The 22,029-nt window shown below is 38.1% G+C and overlaps 1 protein-coding gene across 2 annotated transcripts in view; it reads left to right on the top strand.

Moving 5' to 3' along the window:
• Positions 1–22,029, top strand: part of SLC9A8 (solute carrier family 9 member A8) — a 127,610-nt gene that overhangs the window by 21,565 nt on the left and 84,016 nt on the right. For both annotated transcript variants that reach the window (XM_036748887.1, XM_036748886.1), the window contains exon 4: positions 16,789–16,847. In XM_036748887.1, the coding sequence (XP_036604782.1) occupies positions 16,789–16,847 (59 nt within the window). The remainder of the gene's footprint in view (positions 1–16,788; positions 16,848–22,029) is intronic.

Raw genomic sequence — 22,029 nt, 5'->3', positions numbered from 1 at the left:
ACATTTCCAATTGGATGTCTTGGAGATATCTCAGACTCAACATGTCAAAAACCAGAACCCATTATCTTTTAATCCATCCCTTTTCAGAACTTTGCTGTTTTTGCGGCCTGTTTTTTTCTGGTCACCCTGTCTCTAAACCTAGGAGTTCCATGTTCCTCATTGTATACATCCAGTCAGTTGCCAAGTCTTGTTGATTCTGTCTCCACAAAAATGGTAGAATAGGAGGAAGCAATGCAGTCTAGTTTTCTTCCACAACTATTCCAGCAAAGAGCAAGCAAGACTACCAGACCAAATAGTGATTGGAAAAACCAAGGACAAACCAGAGTGAATCCTTTTTCCAGCCCAAGTCAACATGTGGAGACACCTAGAGGCCTTTGGTCACTCTCAGGGGGATCCAGCCAAGAAGTCTGGTATAGAGCTTTCATGTATTGGGACTGGGCTGGGACTTGGGCTGCATATCAGAATGAGAAATGGGGTTTTGGATCCAGGCAGACAAAGCATGAGTCTGTACTGTGCAAAGAGCAGTAATAGAAGCCAGCCATCAGCTATGTGCTGACCTTGGAGCTTGGTTACAGATCTACCATGGACTAAGAAAGCAAGGCTGTGTACTTGGGAAGGAATGGGAATTGAAGCAATTTGGAGCCGAGTGGTTCTGATCCTGGATAGGGGCTATAGATTCTGTGCTGGATCCTGCAGCTGAATCACCTAGGTAAAGAGCTCAGGCCAAGAGTGAGCCTGCAGTTCTGTTTTTTTGACCCTACAAGTGCCTTCCAGCTAGCTAACAGGGGCTAGGGCCAGTGGAAGTCTACTGGATCTCCAACTAGGGGCAAGATTAGAGTTGTGTTGCTTAGATCCAAACCAAGGTCAGAGCTTGCAAAGTTATCAGACTTTGCTCTGGGGTCAAACTACTTAGAGTACACTGAAAATTTGCAGCTCCAAAGCCTGAGATCTTTGAAGAACCCAGCATTCTGTACCCGGAGAAAGCAACAGCAGGACTCCAGAGAATGTAGACAAGGACAAAAAAAAAACAAACCCCAGTATTCCCTCAAGAAGTGTGCAGAGCTTGGCCATAACAAAAAGTAGCAATTTGGGAAGTAAGGTGAAAGGAATGATTCAACAACAACAACAATGCACTTATGATAAAGAGTTGTTATGGAGCCAGGGACACCCAAGACACAAACCTAGAAGAGAACGCCTTGATAGCATATATAAACAGAGCCTCAAAGGAAAACGTATCTTGACTATCAGCTAGAATTCCTACAAGAAATGAAACAAGAATTTAAAAATCATTATAAATAAGATGAGATCTCTTGAGGAAAGAAATGGAAAAGAAGTGAGAGTACTAGAGGAAATCCAGAGCTTCCAGGTTATAAAAATATTGCAAGCGTCTAGACAGAATTCCAAATACACCAGGTCAACTCACAGAATCACATAAGACGTGGCAACTGCTTCTTTAAAGAAGAGGAAAGTTTGGAATACAATATCTCGAAAGGCAAAATACAGTACTGGACTGGATGGAGGAAATTTGTAGCAAATTTTCATTGACATTTGTTGTTGTTATTGCCTTTCTGGTGTATTTTAGAGCTTCACTGAAGTGTTTTTGGGGCATTCAAATTATTTTAGGTCCTAACAGCCATTTTCCCAGAATTTCTCAAGCAACTCTTTTTGTAGTGGCAAAGAACAGGAAAGGAGGGGGTTGCTCATCAATGAGGGAATGTCTGGACAAATTATGGCATATCAACATAATGTGTTGTACCATAAGAAATGACAAAGGTTATTGGGAGGGAAGGACTCACGATTTGACAAAAACTGCAGGAAAAACTGGATGACCATCTGGCAAAAATTAGCTTTAGGTCAGCACAAAGAAAAGCTCCAAATAGGATACATAACCTAGATATAAAAGATCAGTCACATCATAAACAAATAGAAGAGCAAGGAATAAATTTCCTTTCAGATCTATGGTTAGAGAAGAGTTTGTTGCTAAATAAATAAAAGAAAAGTTTACAAGATAAAAATGGATACATTTGATTATGTAAAGGTAAAATTTTGCACAAACAATTAGAAGAGAAACAGGTAACTGGGGACAAAAACATCTTTGCAACAAGTTTCTCTGGTAAAAGTCTCATTTCCAAAATATACGAGAAACTAATTCACATTAAGAAGGTTAAGGGGCGTTTCCCATTTAGACAAATTGTCAATGGATATGCATAGGCAGTTTTCAAAGGAAGAAATTCAAGCTATCAACAAGTATATAAAAATGCTCTAAATTACTGATAATGAGAGAAATACACATGAAAGCAACTGAGGTCCTATTTCACACCTATCAAAGAGTGTGTGTGTGTGTGTGTGTGTGTGTGTGTGTGTGTGTGTGTGTGTGTATGAGAGAGAGAGAGAGATTGAGAGCACATTATATGTATTAGCAGTTGAACCCATGGAAATTGATGAGATCACCAAAGGGGAGAGTATACAGAGAGGAGAGAACCTATTACAGGAAGTTGGACAGAAATTGAGAAAATGGAGGCAATGAGTAGACACAGATTTTCCTGAGTTTAGCTGAGCAAAGGGGAAGGACAATATAGGATATTTGCTTGATGTGACAGAAAGGTCAAATAAATGTCATCATCCACTGATTCTCTTATTGAGAACATGTAAGAATATGTGGTTAGCTACATGAAAAATTTTCTGATTGCTAAATCTGAATATAAATCTTTGAGTCAGTAAATATTTATTGACTGACTTTTTGTGAATAGGACCATGTTAGGTATATAGAAATAAAGATAGATTTTGCTGATGAAGAGTTGACAGTTTGAAGGTGGAAAAAATCAAGCATTAAAATGCTAAGAAAAGAAGAACATCTAGTTACAAATATGTACACATATCAGGTAGACATGGCTATACATAAACATTTGTAGCAATGCATGTTTTTAGAGTTGCAGCATTGTACTGGGTTCATTTTTATGTCCAAGTTAAGCTTCACAAAACACATAAGCTTGCACTCTGGCTGGCAAACCTCCAAGGCCATGTGGGGACCATAATCATCATCTCTGTGTTAGAATGGCATAAAGATTCAGAATGAGTTTGACAAGGATCTTGTGTTGGTTCAGTAGCTGTGGTCAATATACAAGTATTTTAAGGATTCTCAATAAATGATCATTGAGCTCACCAACCCTTGCTTTCTCCTGGATCCTCTGCAAGAACCATATTACCAACCTCCATATGTATTTGTCGTAGAGTTTATACTTGTCTTACAGAACCCTGAGGGGTCACTGACCGCAAGCAAGTGGTTCAAGAAGGTGACAGTCATTTTTCCTCTGGCAGTTGACTCTACAAGATTGTGATCTTTACATCTGAGAGCTGCATGACAACCTTTCCTTCCATTGACAGTGGAGGTCTCTATCCAGGATGACATGTAGTACATGACTGGGCACCTGACCCTGGGTTGGTGGTTCATTGAAAGGAAACACTTTGACTGAAGCCTTATATAACAGTATTACCCTAGGACCTTGGAATGGAAACTCTGGTGATGGAACCCTACTTGACCAAACTGCCTTCCTCAAGAGTATTTGTGCTGAACAGGTTGGATAATGTCTGGATGGTCTTACAGAACTGTGCCCTAAAGGATAACCCACTGGAGGCCTTCAAACAGGCACATCTGACTAGAGTGGAAAAAGCAATAGCAAATGGCCAAACTTGCCAAAAGTAAGAAATAGACCTATTTTTTAAAAATTATCTCACCAACCAACAAGAAGCCCTCACTTCACCCCCTTCCTTGCCTCCCTGGCCCTGTGGGACCTTATGCTCCAGACTTCTGGAGCCATGGGCAACGCTCCAAAAATATGCCTTAGAAAAAAATATTTTTAGGGTTTGAATTTCATTCTCCCCTCAAATTTGTAACTTTTTGGACTTGTATTACCCCCCATTCATTCACATGAGATCCATAATCTTGCTTTTCTTCTAAGCATAGCCTCAAAGAACTCACTCAGCACGTAGACTAAATAAATTTACTGAAGTAAAATTACCTCAGATCTATCAATGTAAAGATACAAATTGTCTACGTCTCTGCTTCTGGTAAAGTTTGAATTTCTGCTTTCACCCCACCTTCTCTTCTCTGTCTTGCTTCTTTGTTTTTGTAGTGGGAACAGATACATTCTGAATGCTCCCAATGTGAAATGGTATAGAAATCTTGGCATACCACACTAGCCTCTTTCAGTCCCATGGCTTGTAGAGACTGTACTCAATTTCTGGCTACCTGCTAGGTGATCAAGCTCTTCATTTCTCAGTAGGCTGGCTCTGAGAAAACCAGCATTTGTCATGGCAGAGTCCCTTTTTCTGTGTCTCTTTTTGAAGAAAGCAGTTTTGATGCAAGCCAGAGACAGTCTTGCCCCCCAAAAACCATGTCTAGTCCTTTTACATACTGCCTTTCACAGCTTCTCTTTTCCATAGCTCCCGCTTTCCCCCGGGCTATTTTCTGCTCTGTACTCAGTCTAAGATTGAGAAATTCAGGGGGAAAACAGCTATAAGGCTATGAAATAAAAAGGCTTCAGAAGGAATTAGTTATTGCTCTATGTATAGGGGGTTAGATTATTATTTGCTTCCTTTTAAATGATTAAAAACTAATTTATTTTTAACATTCTTTTTAAAAAAATTTGAAATTGAAAAGTTTTTGCACAAACAAAATGTAACCAAGATTAGGAGAGAATCAGAAAACTGGGAAAGAATTTTTACAACTAGTGGTTCTGATAAAGGCCTCATTTCTAAACATATAGAGAACTGAGTCAAATTTACAAGAGTACAAGTCATTCCCCAGTTGATAAATGGTCAAAAGATATGAACAGGCAGTTTTCAGAGGAAGAAATTAAAACTATTTATAGTCATATGGAAAAATGCTCTAGATCACTATTGATTAGAGAGATGCAAATCAAAACAACTCTGAGATACCATATCACACCTATCATATTGGCTAACATGACAAAACAGGAAAATGATAAATGTTGGAGAAGATGTGGAAAATTGGAACACTAATGCATTGTTGGTAGAGCTGTGAGCTGATCCAACCATTCTGGAGAGCAATTTGGAACTATGCCCAAAGGGTTATAAAAGTGTGCATACCCTTTGACTCAGCAATACCACTTCCAGGGCTGTGTCCCAAAGAGATCATAAAAATGGGAAAAAGACCCACATGCACAAAAATATTAATAGCAGCTCTTTTTGTGGTGGCCAAGACCTGGAAATCAAAGCAATGCCCATCAATTGGGGAATGGCTGAACAAGTTGTGGTATATGAATGTAATGGAATACTATTGTGCTATAAGAAATGATGAGCAAGCGGACTTCAGGAAAACCTGAAAAGACGTATATGAACTGATGTTGAGTGAGGCGAGCAGAACCAGGAGAACACTGTACACAGTAACAGTCACGGTGTGTGAGGACTGATTTTGATAGACTTAGCCCTTTTCAGCAATGCAAAAACCTAAAACTTTTCCAAAGGACTCATGATGGAAAATGCTATCCACATCCAGAGAACAAACTATGGAGTCGGAATGCAGAGTGACACAGACTCTTTTTTGTTTTGTTTTCTTTCTCGTGGTTTCTCCCATTCCTTATAATTCTTCTATGCAATGTGACTAATGTGAAAATGCGTTTAATAGGAATGTACGTGTAGATCCCACATTGGATTGCATGCTGTCTTGGAGATGGAGGGGAAAGGGAGGGAGAAAAAATTTAAAACTTATAGAAATGAATGTTGAAAACTGAACATAAATATTTTTTAACAAAAAAAATTTTAATTCCAAATTCTCTCCCTCCCTTCTCCCTTTCTACCTCTCTCCCACCCACTGAGAAGGCAAGCAAAATGATATTGATTAATTGTGAATGCGTAATCATGCAAACATTTCCATATTAGCCAAATTGAAAAAAAAATTTTTAAATAAAAAAAATGAGAAATTGTACTTTAATTTGTATTCAGAGTTTGTCAGTTCTCTCTAGAGATAGATAGCATTTTTTCATCATGAGTATTTGGAATTGTCTTGGATCATTGTATTGATCAGGGTAGCCAAGATCTTTCACATTTGGTCATCATTACAACATTGCTGTTACTGTACACAATGATCTCTTGGTGGTTCTCACTTCACTTTGCATCAGTTCATATAAGTTTTGCCATATTTTTTCTGAAACCACCCCCCTCATCATTTCTTACAGGACAGTAGTGCTTCATTACAATCATAAGACAGTTCAGCCATTCCCCAACTGATGTGCATCACCTCAGTTTCCAGTTCTTTGCTTCCACAAGAAGATCTGCTATGAACATTGTTGTACATATAGGTCCTTTTCTTTCTCTTTGGTCTCTTTGGGGTACTAGTGGTATTGCTATTGTTAAAGGGTATGTACAAGCTTTATAAACCTTTAGGCATGGTTCCAAATCGTTCTCCAGAATGGTTGGACCAGTTCACAACTCCATCAACAATTCATTAACATCACTACTTTTCCTCATCCCCTCCAGCATTTGTCATTTCTGATAGGTATGAACTGGTACCTCAGAGTTGTTTTAATTTGCCTTTCTCTAATCATAGTGATAAAGATCAATTTTTTCATACGACTGTAGATAGCTTTGATATCTTCTTCTGAAAACTGCCTGGTCATATCCTTTGACCATTTATCAATTGGGGAATGGCTCTTATTTTTTAATAAATTTTACTCAGTTCACTACATGTTTGAGAAATGAGGCCTTTATCAGGAAAATTTGCTGTAAAATTTTTTATATTATCGCGTTGTCTATGGTATCTTTTACAACATTTAGTTTCCCTGGTTATCTCTTTTAATTAGGTCTATTTTTGCTTTTGCATAATTGTCATAATTGCTACCCTTGCCTTTTTTTTTTTAACTTTAGCTGAAGCATAATAGACTTCTGTGTGAGCTCTTTATTTTAACTCTGTGTGTCTTTCTGTTTCAAGGGTGTCTCTTATAGACAACATATTGTTGAATTCTGGTTTTTAATCCATTCTTCTGTTTACTTCTATTTTATGGATGAGTTCATCCCATTCACATTCACAATTATGATTACTGTGTATTTCTTTCCACTCCCTTTTCTTCTGTTTACCATTCTCTCTCTTTTTATTCTGTCCCTCCTCAAAAATCTGTTTTACTTCTAACCACTGCCTCTCTTAATCTGTCCTGCCTTTTATCATTTGCCCCAACCCATATCTCTTACCCCTTTCCCTTCTTATTTCCCTATTGAGTAAGATATATTTCTATACCCAACTGTCCCTCTTTGAACCAGTTGTAGTGAGACTGAGGTTCAAGTGTTGCCCATAACACCCTCCCTCCCTTTTCCCCTCACTATAAAAGCTCCTCTTTGCAAGCCTCTTTTATGCGAGAAAATTTTCCCCACTCTATCTCTCCCTTCACCCTTCTCCCAGTACATTCTTCCTTTTCACTTCTTCTTTTTATTTTTTTGGAGATCATCCCAACATCATCAACTAACATTCATGCTTTCTATCTCTGTAGACTAGTTCTAATTGCCCTAATAATAATAAGGTTCTTAGGAGTTATATGTATCATCTTCCCACATAGGAATATAAACATTTTAACTTTACTAAGTCTCTTATGAGATGATTATGATTACTCTTTCATGTTTACTTTTTTATGCTTCCCTTGAGTCTTGTGTTTGAATGTCAGATTTATTCAGCTCTGGTCTTTTCATGAGGAATGCTCAAAAGTCCTCTGTTTCATTAAATACTCATTTTTTTTTCCATTTGCGGATTATACTCAGTTTTTCTGGAGAATTAATTCTCCATTGTAATCTTAGCTCTTTTCCCTTCCAGAATATCATACTCCAAGCCCTCCACTCCTTTAACATGGAAGCTGCTAAATCTTTTGTGGTCTTGACTATGGCACCATAATTTTTGAATTGTTTCTTTCTGGTTGCTTGCAACATTTTCTTCTTGACCCGGAAGCTCTGAAATTTGGCCATAATACTCCTGGGATTTTTCATTTTGGGATCTCTTCCAGGAGGTGATTGGTGGATTTTTTCTGTTTCTATTTTTCCTTCTGGATCTAAGATATAGGGGCAGGACACAGCCAAGGGGGTGGAGCCAAGATGGCATCTGGAAAGCAGGGACTTGCCTAGGGCTGTCCCCCAGGACCCTCCAAACACCTATAAAAAATGGTTCTGAACACATTTTAGAACTGCAGAACCCACAAAATAGCAGAGGGAAGCAGGGCTCCAGCCCAGGACAGCCTGGATGGTCGCTGGGTAAGCTCTATCATGCATAGAGCTGGGAGCAGAGCAGAGCCCAGCGTGGGCTGTTCCAACCAGCTGGGAGCTGGGCGGAACAGGCATAGCACCCTGAATCAGTGAGCTGTGGCAGTTACCAGACTTCTCAAACCACAAACACCAAAGACAACAGAGAAGGTTACTGGGAGAAGCTGCTGGAACAGAGTGAAAGGAGTTAGTGGTTCGGCCATGGGCCCCAGGCAGTGGAGGTGGTGCAGCTACAGAACTACAGCTGCAGTTGCTTCTGGCCACAGGCCCACCTGGTGGGAGGAATTAAGTGGCAGATCAGAGTGGGAGTGCAGAGTCTGCTTAAGACCTAAGTCAGGTCTGGGTTGGCAGTTCTTGGGGGAGGAGGAGCACTGGTGTGGCAGAGCTTGCTGTGAGAAATAGCTCTGAAAACAGCAGTGCATCCCCTCAAGCTTGGAACAAAATACTCTCTACAAGCAGTCATACCCCAACGAGAAACTCAAGGGTCAAGTAGTTGGCTGGGAACATGGCCAGGCAGTGAAAATGGACTCAGATTCAGACTCAGACTTTGGAATCTTTCTTTGGTGACAAAGAAGACCAAAACATACAGCCAGAAAAAGTCAACAGAGTCAAAGAGCCTACATCAAAAGTCTCCAAGAGAAACATGAACTGGTCTCAGGCCATGAAAGAGGTCAAAAAGGATTTGGAAAAGCAAGTTAGAGAAATAGAGGGAAAATTTGGAAGAGAAATGAGAGTGATGCAGGAAAACCATGAAAAACAAGTCAATGACTTGCTAAAGGAGACCCAAAAAAATACTGAAGATAATAACACCTTAAAAAATAGACTAACTCAAAGGACAAAAGAGCTCCAAAAAGTCAATGAGGAGAAGAATGCCTTGAAAGGCAGAATTAGCCAAATGGAAAAGGAGCTGCAAAAGACCACTGGAGAAAATACTACCTTAAAAATTAGATTGGAGCAAGTGGAAGCTAGTGACTTGATGAGAAATCAAGATATTATAAAACAGAACCAAAGGAATGAAAAAGTGGAAGACAGTGTCAGATATCTCACTGGAAAAGCCACTGACCTGGAAAAGATCCAGGAGAGATAATTTAAAAATTATTGGACTACCTGAAAGCCATGATCAAAAAAAGAGCCTAGATATCCTCTTTCAAGAAATTATCAAGGAGAACTGCCCTGACAGTAAAATAGAAATTGAAAGAATTCGCAGATTGCCTCCTCAAAAAGATCCCCAAAAGAAAATTCCTAGGAATATTGTCACCAAATTCCAGAGCTCCCAGATCAAGGAGAAAATACTGTAAGCAGCCAGAAAGAAACAATTTGAGTATTGTGGAAACACAATCAGAATAATACAAGATCTAGTAGCGTCTACATTAAGGGATCGAAGGGCTTGGAATATGACATTCCGGAGGTCAATGGAGCTGGGATTAAAACCAAGAATCACCTACCCAGCAAAACTGAGTATCATGCTCCAAGGCAAAATATGGATTTTCAATAAAATAGAGGACTTTCAAGCTTTCTCAGCGAAAAGACCAGAGCTGAATAGAAAATTTGACTTTCAAACACAAGAAGCAAGAGAAGCATGAAAAGGTAAACAAGAAAGAGAAATCACAAGGGACTTACTAAAGTTGAACTGTTTTGTTTACATTCCTGCATGGAAAGATGATGTGTATAATTCTTGAGACCTCAATATCATAGTAGCTAAAGGGAATATACATATGTATACACACACACACACACACACACACATATAGACAGAGGGCACAGGGTGAGTTGAATATGAAGAGATGATATCTAAAAAATAAAATCAAATTAAGGGATGAGAAAGGAATATATTGATAGAGGGAGAAAGGGAGAGATAGAATGGGGTAAATTATCTTGCATAAAAGTGGCAAGAAAAAGCAGTTCTGTTGGGAGGGAAGAGGGGGCTGGTGAGGGGGAATGAGTGAATCTTGCTCCCATCGGATTTGACTTGATGAGGGAATAACATACACACTGAATTGAGTATCTTACCCCACAGGAAAGGAGGAAGGAGATAAAAAAGGGGGGATGATAGAAGGGAGGGCAGATGGGGGAGGAGGTAATCAAAAGCAAACACTTTTGAAAAGGGACAGGGTCAAGGGAGAAAATTGGATAAAGGGGGATAGGATAGGAAGGAGCAAAATATAGTTAGTCTTTCACAACGTGAGTATTGTGGAAGGGTTTTGTATAATGATACGCATGTGGCCTATGTTGAATTGCTTGTCCTGTTAGGGAGGGTGGGTGGGGAGGGAAGAGGGGAGAGAATTGGAACTCAAAGTTTTAAAAGAAGATGTTCAAAAAAAAAGTTTTTGCATGCAACTAGGAAATAAGATATACAGGCAATGGGCATAAACATCTATCTTGCTCTACAAGAAAGTAAGGGAAAAGGGGATGGGGGGAGTGGGGTAACAGAAGGGAGGGCTGACTGGGGAACGGGGCAACCAGAATATATGCCATCTTGGAGTGGGGGGGAGGGTAGAAATGGGGAGAAAATTTATAATTCAAACTCTTCTGAAAATTAATGCTGAAAACTAAAAATATTAAACAAATAAATAATGATTTAAACTCAAAAAAAAAATCACAGCCAAACTCCCTAATAAAGCTATATGTACTTAAAAAAAAGATATTGGGGCAGTTTTCCTTTATGATTTCTTGAAGTGTGATTTCTAGGCTCTTTTTTTTTAATCATGGCATCAGGCAATCCAATAAGTCTTAAATTGTCTCTCCTGGATCTGTTTCCCGGGTCAGTAGTTTTTCCAATGAGATATTTCACATTTTCTTCTGTTTTTTCAGTCTTTTTACTTTGTTTTATTGTTTTTTGATGTTTCCTAGCATCATTAGTTTCTACTTCCCAATTCTAACTTTTAAGGAATTCTTTTTAAAAATTTAATAGTATTTTATTTTTTCCAATTACCATAAAGACAATTTTAATATTCATTTAAGATTTTTTTAAAAAATTTGTTCATTTTTAGTTTTTAGCATTCATTTCCACAAGATTTTGAGTTACAAATTTTATCCCTATCTGTACCTTCCCCCCTACCCCAAGATGGCGTGTATTCTGATTCTCCTTTTCCCCAGTCTGCCCTCCCTTCTATCACTCCACTTCCCTCCACCCTCTCCTTCTTTCTTACTTCCTTGCAAGGCCAGATAGATTTCTATACCCCATTGCCTGTATATCTTATTGCCCAGTTGCATGTAAAAACAGTTTTTAACATATGTTTTTAGAACTTTGAGTTCCAAATTCTCTCCCTTCTTCCCTCTCCACCCCCCACCCTTGAGAAGTTAAACAATTCAGTATAGGTTATACATGTATCATTATGCAAAATACTTCTTTAATAGTCATGTTATGAAAGACTAACTATTTTTCCGTCCATCCTATCCCATTCCCCATTTATTCAGTTTTTTCCTTTGACCCTGTCCCTTTTCAAAAGTGTTTGCTTTTGACTACCCCCTCCCCCAATCTGTCCTCCTTTCTATAATTTCCCCCTGCCCCATCCCTTTACCCCTTTCTCCCCTACTTTCCTGTAGGGTTAGATAATCAATTGAGTGTGTATGTTATTCCCTCCTTAAGCCAAATCTGATGAGAGTAAGTAAGGTTCACTTACTCCTTTCACCTACCCCCTCTTCCCTTCTATTATAACAGCTTTTTCTTGCCTCTTTTATCAACATTCATTTTTTGAAAGATTTTGAGTTCTAAATTTTCCTCCCTCCCTCCCCTCCCTTCTTCCCAAGATGGCAAGCAATCTGATATAGGTTATACATGTGTAGTCATGTAAAACTTTTCCACATTAGTCATGTTGTGGAACAGACCAAAGGAAGAAGACCATAAAAAAAAAAAACCCAAAGTGAAAATAGTGTGCTTTGATCTACATTCAGATTTTATCAGTTCTGTTTTTGGATTTGGATAGCATTTTCCATCATTAGTCTTTTGGAATTGCCTTGGATCATTGTACTGCTGAGAAGAGCTCAGTTAATCATAGCTGATCATTGCATAATGTTACTGTTACTGTGTACAATGTTATCCTGGTTCTGCTCACTTTACTCAGCTTCAGTTCATGTAAGTTTTTCCCAGATTTTTCTGAAATCTGCTTGCTCATCATTTCTTATAGCACCATAATATTCTATTACATTCATATACCACAACTTATTCAGCCATTCCCCAACTGATGAGTATCCCCTTAATTTCCAGTTCTTTCTACCACAAAAAGAGCTGCTATTAGTATTTTTGTGCATGTGGGTCCTTTTACCATTTTTATGATCTCTTTGGGATACAGCCCTAGAAATGGTATTGCTGGGTCAAAGGGTATGCACATTTTTATAGCCCTTTGGGCATGGTTCCAAATTGCTCTCCAAAATGGTTGGATCAGCTCACAGCTCCACTAACAATGCATTAGTGTTCTAACTTTCCCACATCTTCTCCAACATTTATCATTTTCCTGTTTTGTCATCTGATAGGTGTGATGTGGTACCTCAGAGTTGTTTTGATTTGCACCTTTCTAATCAATAGTGATTTAGAGCATTTTTCCATATGACTATAGATAGCTTTAATTTCTTCCTCTGAAAACTGCCTGTTCATATCCTTTGACTGTTTATCAATTGGAGAATGACTTGTACTCTTGTAAATTTGACTCAGTTCTCTGTATGTTTAGAAATGAGGCCTTTATTAGAGATACTGGTTGTAAAAATTGTTTCCTAGCTTTCTGCTTCTCTTCTAATCTTGGTTGCATCATCATTAGTTCTTATTTAACTTTAAGCCATCAACTAAACATTTTAGGCTACAACACATTGTTACAAGTAAACACTTAATGGTGAAAGTGTGACATTGAGAACTTGTAAAAGGTGTTGAAAAAATGTATTCTGCATTTTAGGCACAAGTCAGCCAGAAACAACTTTTATTTATCAGTATTCTAAATCCAAGCATTCCCAATTTCTTCAACAAAATGTCTTAAGCTGGCAGAGACCACTCATAACCTACAATATGTCTTCCTAACTCAAGACGCTTTGAGGGAACATCTATAGGAATCTTGAACAAGGAAAATTACTCCTTGTCTTTATCTGTTTACCACCATTCAAGGGAGGAGTCCTTCTTGTATCTGATCTGGAAAGAGACAAGTTTCAGAATTGATCATTAAAGAAAGACTGATATGTCCAGAGGCTTCAGACTTAGATGATTTTAAAATGCTTTCTTAATATTTCTAAAAGAGAACAAGGAGATTTTTTTTTGGCTTTCACAAAGAAAAGTAGAATAAAGTAATGAGTTTGGAGAACTTCAAGCCTTGAAGCAACTAGGTGTTGCAGTGGATAGAGTGTGGATAGAATGCTTGGTCTGAAGTCAAGAAAACTCAACTTGATGAGTTCAAATCTAGCCTCAGACTGTGACCCTGGGCTAGTCACTTAATCCCGTTTGCCTCAGTTCCTTATCTGTACAATGAGCTGGAAAAGGAAATGGCAAACCACTCCAGTATCTCTGCCAAGAACACCCCAAATGGGGTCATGGAGAGTTGGACACAACTGAAAAATGACATAACAACAAGCCTTGAAGAAATTCTAATATTTTGAATAGCCAGTGGTTGAGGGGAAACCTTAGAGTTAGTGTAACACTGATAAATGTTAGGCCTTACTGGACTAACCAGTACTTAGTCCTTTCTGCTTCCTTCTTCCTACTGGATTGGGGCTGAGCTAAATCCTTCCCATGCCTTTCCTGTCTCTTCTTTGATAAGTGATTTAGAATGTGATCTTTTCTCTGCTCACCACTTTCTACTCTTTGTCCTCTTTCTCTCAGAAAACGTATCAGCGATACCCTGTTACAACAATTAAACTTGCTTTTTAGCCTGGAAGCTATGTAGGAGCTGATTAGGTTCATGAGGTTCTTCCCTTCCCTGCAACCCCATTCCGTTTTATTGAATTTATACTAGACAAAAAGTAATACAATCACAACAGTTCAGAGACCATGTAATAGTAATTAAGGTGGGACTTTTTGCTGTTCTTCTCTTAAGTGCCTTTAATGATTCTGGCCTTTGTTTGAATGGGGCAGATAAAGTGGGATCTTTTTGTCTTGGAGTATTTCTCAGCACTGAGACAGTTGGGAATCATTGATTTGTGTATGATGTGATACTGGGGTTGGGGAACTTTCCCACAACCAGCCTGCATAAGATCAGAATCCTCAGGGCTCTGAACAGGATATAATTGAGGAGAGCTTGGCATTTGATTTTTGGGGCACACCCATGGAAGGAGTGTTGAGACTCTGGGCAAGCTGTAACTTCCCCCCAGCTTGGCAACCAGTATGTTGGTTCTTCTCTGGTAACTATGTATTGTGATTTCAGTCAGACAAGGGCTGTCTGTTGATGTTTGTAATTTCTGTTTGTATTTACCTTGAAGTTCAGGGGGCTGATCTTTTCCCCCTGAACTATGAATGATATTTGTAATACTGGAAAAATTAGGAACCCCTGAGAAACCCCTAGCTACTGACAAGCACCCCCAGAAGGAATGGACTCAGATCTCTTCAGCATTTAGCAGATATCCCTGGGGCTCTGTGACTCCTCCAAGGAATGTCAGTAGATAGGACCATCCCACTGAAGGATAACCTGGCAGACTCTTTCTATCTAGCAGATATCCCTGGGGCTCTGTGACTTCACCAAGGAATGTCAATAAGATTATCCCACTAAACGATAACCTTACTGAATCTTTTGATCAGCCAGGACCTTTGTTCCTGTTCCCCCCACCCTGTGACCTGGCCTGTAGGTTCCAGGAGATAATTAACCACTGTACCCCCACATGCCCTATATAAGTCACAGCATCACCCCAACATGGGGCCATTGATTTGGGTTGCAGCACCCCGATGGCCGCCAGCTAATAAATTCTCCATTTAAAACTTAGACTCTGTGGCATGTCTCACTCGCTTCTGGTACAACATATTTGTATGTTTGATTAAACTGAGATTGCTAACCCTTTAAAGTTGCTTTTCTTAGAAATGCGGATCAAAGAACCTGTGTTGGCAGCTTTCTGTGTGCTGGTCGTTGGTGGGTCTTATACCCCTACAGTGGCTGCTAGCTGAATTATTGCTTCAGACTCCAGTTAGTAAAATTCCTAACATTAAGGCAAAGGTTTTGCTCTTTTCACTAATTTAAGTTTATGTTTATCTTTAGCTAATCCCTGGTTTCTTTACATATGAGGCAAAAATCAGGATACAGGAAATGTTTAGTAAAAGAAATGAACAAAATATATTACAGTGTCTGTAACTGGACAGATAGGGACGGAAAGTTAGGGAAAGAGTAGACCTTTATATGGAATTTCCTCAGTCCTTAAAGAGAAGTGAGTTATCAGTTTAAAAACTTTCAAAAAATTTCAGCACAAGACTTATGGTTCAAGGTACCTGAAGGGGGCTGATGGCTCTCTTAGAGAGCCTCTTCTTTCTCTGTGTAGTTCAGCCCAAGCTTTCACTTTCTTGCTTTCTCTTTTTGTATGTTGCATCTCTGCTACCAATTCTTTCTGGTTCAGCTTAAGTTCTGGGTGAGACTGGGGATACTATCACCCACCGCTGCAGCTGTTCAGCTCTTGAAGTCCTTACTCCTTTCATTTGGTGTTCTGCAGATTGTGTGTGTTTGTATGGGTCCCTTTCAGAACCCTTGGGCATGACTCAAGTTCACCTTCTAGCACAAATATTGAGATAGTCTCAGGGCTGAGAAGGGAATGTTTGTCCCTCTAAACCCTAAATTCCAGGATGCCAGTAAGCTTTCAAATCCCTCAATACATTAGGAAAGTGCTACTGAACATTAGTGGACTAATTCTTTGGTAATGGTACAACTGTTAACAGTCAGAATTCTGCTAGTATAAGATACCATCAGGTATATTTTAGAAATTACAGCTATTAGAAAAAACCTTTGCAAAATTTATAAATTAACTTTATATTTTGTGTTTAATCAACTTTACAGTAAAAAAACCCCATATATAGATGTCAGTGATACCTTATCATTAAAACTATAATTTCTTCCTTTCCTTATGATTATGTTCAGATTTTTTACAATGTGTGTATATTTGTATGTGTGCATATATATATATAATATATAGTACTCAGCTCTACTTTTCTCACTTTGCATTATTTCACTTAGACTTTCCTATATTTCTCTATTCTTTATATTTCTGATTCTTTATGGTAATCAGATCAGAGTCGATTTAGCTATTCATTAACTTATATTTTCCTGAGTCCCCATGCTATTTCCACTGGATCCCATGCTGTTGGAGAAAATAGAGGACTATTAAACAATTCTTACCTAATATTGAATATTTAAAAGCTAATATCTTAAACTCTTTTTTCAAAAAGTAGATTTTGATATCTTTTTTAAAAAATAAAACTACAATTAACTGCTTTGTATTTATTCTCTTTATGTTTCTATATGAATTTGTCTCCCCCTTTAGAATGTAAGCTTCCTGCAAGGAGGGTTTATTTTATTACAGTGACTATATTTTTATGAAATTCTTCAAATAAAAGTTGGCTATCTCACTTTCTTATAGGTATCCTCATGGGAGCAGTTATAAAAATTATAGAATCTCAGAAGCTGGCAAATTGGAAGGTAATGTTTATAATTATTTTTATATAGTTTGAATCACTTCATTTATTGCCCTTAGTTATTTTGTTTTTAAGGGTAATACTGGTGAAAATTGTATTCTGGTGATTATTATTCCTTTACTACTATATTCTGCTAATAAAAATATTTATAATATTCTGTTTATTTTTGTTACATGCCATTAAGGTTCATTTTTATATTGATGTCTTCAGATCTCAGCAGTTTAAAACTGTAGTTCCAGTGCTGCCTGAAGTAAATATATACTGGATGAATACTAGATGAGTAACACTAGGTTTAAAAACCTCTTTAATATGGACTTATTCAAAATGTTGAGGAATAAGTACCTTATGAATATTCAGCTATCTACTTCTTAAATATCTCCAAGTTCATAGGATCATAGGGGACTTAGCTGTGAAAGTTCTACTTTTTCATACACATATGTGCATTCCTATATGCTTGTTCATTTCTCAAAGTATATAGGATATTTATGACATTGTGCTAGGAATTAGAGGAGAGAAATAAGAAATAAGACATGCTCTGTGCTTTCAAGGAGCTCAAAATCCAGGAGACAGAATATTCACATAATATTGTAATAGCACTATTTAAAAATGATCTAGGTTTTTTTTGTTTGTTTATTTTCACCAGACCTGTGATTTCATCCACATGGGGAGCTCTTGATTAGGATCTTACTCTACCCATGAAAACTAGCTTAGTTTTATGGCCTACATTATAGGAATGGCTAGGGTTATAGTGCATGTAGGAAAGACTGACAAAAATATATTTATCTGGAGTCTCGTAATCTAATCCAAAGGGCTTCAAACTGAAAAGAAAGGAGGAGAGAAGTACCCACATCTATTTATTCACCAAGTCAGAGCCCATAGAGGGGCCCTCCAGTGAAGTCAGAAGAAGAGTAATAGAGATGAGTTCTATCTATTATGTATCTCTCTGTGCTGGCCCTGGGGACACAAATACAAAGACTGAAGCAATCCTTACTCTGAAGGAGCTTACATCTTTAACAGATAGCAGTGACAACAGACAAATTCCGAGAAAGAAGGTCCATGATTTCAGATATCCAAATACAAATCACAAAATACAGGCAACAATCAAGGTGAATTAGAGACCTCACTACAAGGAGACAAATTTAACATATCACTAAAACCTATTATGATAGTATCCATTGTATATTAAGAAGATATTGTCATTGGGGAAGTCTAGGAACTGGGATTGGTATGTATAGTGAAGAAAAACAGAGGTAGGAATTAGAAAGGATGTTGTCATCAGAGTATACTACTGTCTACTTGGACAGAAAAGAGAAGATGAGAAATATAGATAAAAAGATCATGTGCCTGGCACAGAGATGTGATATGGGAAATAATGAGAAGTCTTCAACTTATACAGAAATTAATAGGTATGTTTTCTCTACCAAAATCATAGCATATAATAATTTCTTGCCTCACCTTCATGATAATTTCATTCTTCAAAAAGAGGAAGAATCAATAGTTTAGCTGCTATTCTAGACCTAATTCTCACCAACAGGAAGGAACTGGTTCCTGGGATGGAAATAAGGGAAACCTTGTGGGGAAGTAACTGCTCCTTCTTAGAACTTATGATGGAGAGGGAAGGAAAGCCAAGCCTGGTCTAACATACAATCTATGTGTTTTGGAAGAGTAGATTTCAGAAGGCTCAAAAAAAGAAAAGGTAGAATACAGTGAACTGAAACTTAATTCTGCAGGATAAAGGCATCTCAGGAGGGATATGAAACTTTTAAAAATATATAATTAATTAATGAATTTTTAGTTTTCAACATTCACTTCCATAAGATTTTGAGTTTTATATTTTCTCCCCCTCCCCAAGACAGCGTGCAGTATGATATAGGCTCTGCTTATACATTCACATTAAACATATTTTCACATTAGTCGTGATGTAAATAAGAATTAGAACTAATGGAAGGAAGCATGAGAAAGAAGAAACAAAACAACCAAAAGAAAGAGGGCAAATAGTATGCTTCCATCTGCACTCAGACTCCAAAGTTCTTTCTCTGGATGTGGATAGCATTTTCCATCATGAGTCTTTTGGAGTTGTCTTAGGTCCTTGCATTGCTGTGAAGAGCTAAGTCTATCAAAGTCAGTCATCGCACAGTGTGGCTGTTACTGTGTACAGTGTTCTCCTGGTTCTGCTCACCTCACTTAACATCAGTTCATATAAGCCTTTCCAGGTTTTTCTGAAGTCTGCTTGCTCTTCATTTCTTATAGCACAATAGTATTCCATAACATTCATATACCACAGCTTGTTCAGCCATTCTCCAATTGATGGGTACCCCTCAATTTCCAGTTCTTTCTACAACAAAAAGAGCTGCTATAAATGTTTTTGTACATGTGGGTCCTTTTCCCATTTTTATGATCTCTTTGGGATACAGACCTAGAGGTAGTATTGCTGGGTCAAAAGGTATGTACAATTTTATAGGCCTTTGGGCATAGTTCCAAATTGCTCTCCAGAATGGTTGGATCAGGGATATGAAACTTTTAAGAATGAACTTCTGACAATTCAAAGAGAAATAATTCTGATGAGGAAAAGGGAGAAATCCCTAAAAAGGCTTAAATGGATGCACAGGAAACTTACTGAACAATTTAGATTTTTAAAAGATTTGATGGTGGTGGCAAGTAGTTGTTCAGTCATTTAAGTTGTGTCTGACTCTTTGTGATCCCTTTTGGGGTTTTCTTGGTAAAGATACTGGCACGGTTTGCCATTTCCTTCTCTAGCTTATTTTATAGATGAAGAAACTGAGACAGACAGGTTAAGTGACTTGCCCAGGATCACACAGCTAGTAAGTGTCTGAAGCTCAATTTGAACTCAGGTATTCCTGACTTCAGACCCAGCACCCTCTCCACTGTGTCACCTAGCTGCCCTCAGAGGGCAAGTAACAAGATACATATCGTAGTGTGTCCCAGTAGTGTAAGAATAGTATTAGAAGCAATCCATCTTCCATAAAGTTGCCAATGTTCCTAAAGCCCAGGTCTTATCATTTCATTCACCTCAGTAAATTCTAGTGGCTCTATATTGCCTCAAGGACCAAATAGAAACTTCTCTGGCATTTAAAGCTCCATATAACTTGTTGCCAACCTGCTTTTACCAATTTATTATACATTACTCCCCTTCAGTTGCAACATTTCGTTTATTTTCTCTATGCAAAAGCATAAAGGGCAGTGATCTTTGGAGTTAAAAAGACAGAACAAAATTTGGCAATAGAAATTGATACCCAAAATAATTAAGGAGATTGTAGGAGAGTAAAGCAACTAATGTCCTCGATAAGTTCAAGTCAGTAACCTAGACTAACTGCATCTCAGGCTACAGAAAAAATCGATGGTGATTGCTGAACTATTCTTTGTGAGCTTTGAAAAATTGAAAAAAAAATGCGTTTTTGCTCCTCATTTCTCACCTTGCTGCACTATTTTGAGACTTCTTAGACTGACTTCACCACGGCCCCACATCAGGCACCTTTTCAGCTTTTTGTGCTTTGTTTTCCTCCATTAGATTGGTTAACTGGGCATATCTGAGACCTTATAATTCCTAAAACTACTGAGCCTACTTCTCCCAACCTCTCCCTGACCCATTTTTGGAAGGCTGGGGTAGCTCTGTGCCTATTCCACAGACAACCTTGTGATTAAGAACCTGCCTCCTAAACCTGATTGAACTCTGAACCAGATGAGCCTTGAGGTACAAGATGAAGGAAAAGGAGTTAGCTCTCCTAGAGTGTGAAACCCTGAGGAGAAAAATACAGAGAAAGGAGAAGCCTAGATAGGATTGGACCAGGTGACTTCTGAGGTTCCTTCTGGACCAAGATCTGTGTTTGAGTCTAGGATTCTTAATACCATATTGATTATAGCTATATAGTGTTATAAAGGAGGAAATGGGCAACCAACAGTAGCGTAACCCTGCAGCAGTGTTATAAATAATCACTCTCACACCTTGAAAGTAATAGATCTTGTCCAATCTTGGTACTTTCAGAGAACAGAAAATAAAGAACAAGGCCTGGGAGATGGGCCCAGTAGGGCTGGGTCTTCAGAACAGAAAGGATTGGTGATAAGAATGTTTGAGCAAGGGCATCATACAAAAAAAAAGATCAGTAGTGTGATGGAGACAAATGCTGAGTGAGGAGGAACAATGAGTAGAAATTGATTGATTTATTGATACTTCACATGAGTTCCTCCCAGAACCTTCATTCAAGGACGGGCTTAGACAAGCTGTCCTTCATTCTCTGAACTTTGCTACCATGACCTCACACAAATATGTTTCTCCCACCCCTTTCTAGCACCCTTTTATGTCTTGTCTTTACTCACTAGAAAGTAAGCTCCTTGAAGGCAGGGACTATCTTTTTGCTTGTATTTGTATCTGTAGCACTTAGCACCTTGTCTGGCACATAGTAGGTATTTACTAAATGTTGATTCATCGATTCATTAAAAGAAAGAGCCACTTCATCAGATAAATATGTCATACCATGTCAAAATCCCATGAGGATGATTAAGGTAATGTGACGGATTCTAAAAGGACTCCTGAAACAAAATAAGAATAATTCTAAGAACTTCCAGAATGGTTCAGAAGAGAAATTATAAACTAGTGAAAATATCCAAGAAATAGACACATATCAGTACTCTTAAGAAAAAAATTAGCAAAATGAAACAGAAAATACAGAATATAGGATTGAGAACAAAAGATAGAGATACTCTACTCAGTAGTAGATTTTCTGAAAACTGGTTGCCAGAATTGTAATGCGAAAATGCAGAAGGAAAAATGATAAACAAGACCACAAAAATCAGATTTAAAAGATGCATGAAAATTATACCCCTCAGCTATTTTTATTTAAAGATAAGATGTGAAGTGATGATTTCAGAATATTCTCTTTCAGGAAAACAACATGAAACAAAAAATCTAAACATACTTCAAGAAGTCTCAGAAGAGCTACTCAGAAATACTAGAAACAGATAGCTGTTCAAATTATGAGAAGCTACAAAACACCAACAGAAAGAAACTTCTAGTTTTACTTGCCAAGAATTATCTTAGTCAAGTGTTGGGGCTACAACATCAGGGAACATATTTTAGTACAGAGAACAAAGGAAAATAAAACCTTTAGATTTCAAGGAGAACTAATCAGAATAGCATAGAATTACTCTACACTTAGACCGAATCAGAG

This window comes from Trichosurus vulpecula, chromosome 3 (genome assembly GCF_011100635.1).
Source record: "Trichosurus vulpecula isolate mTriVul1 chromosome 3, mTriVul1.pri, whole genome shotgun sequence".
In the NCBI taxonomy this organism is placed as follows: Eukaryota; Metazoa; Chordata; class Mammalia; order Diprotodontia; family Phalangeridae; genus Trichosurus; species Trichosurus vulpecula.
This window is presented reverse-complemented; position numbering and strand designations above follow the sequence as displayed.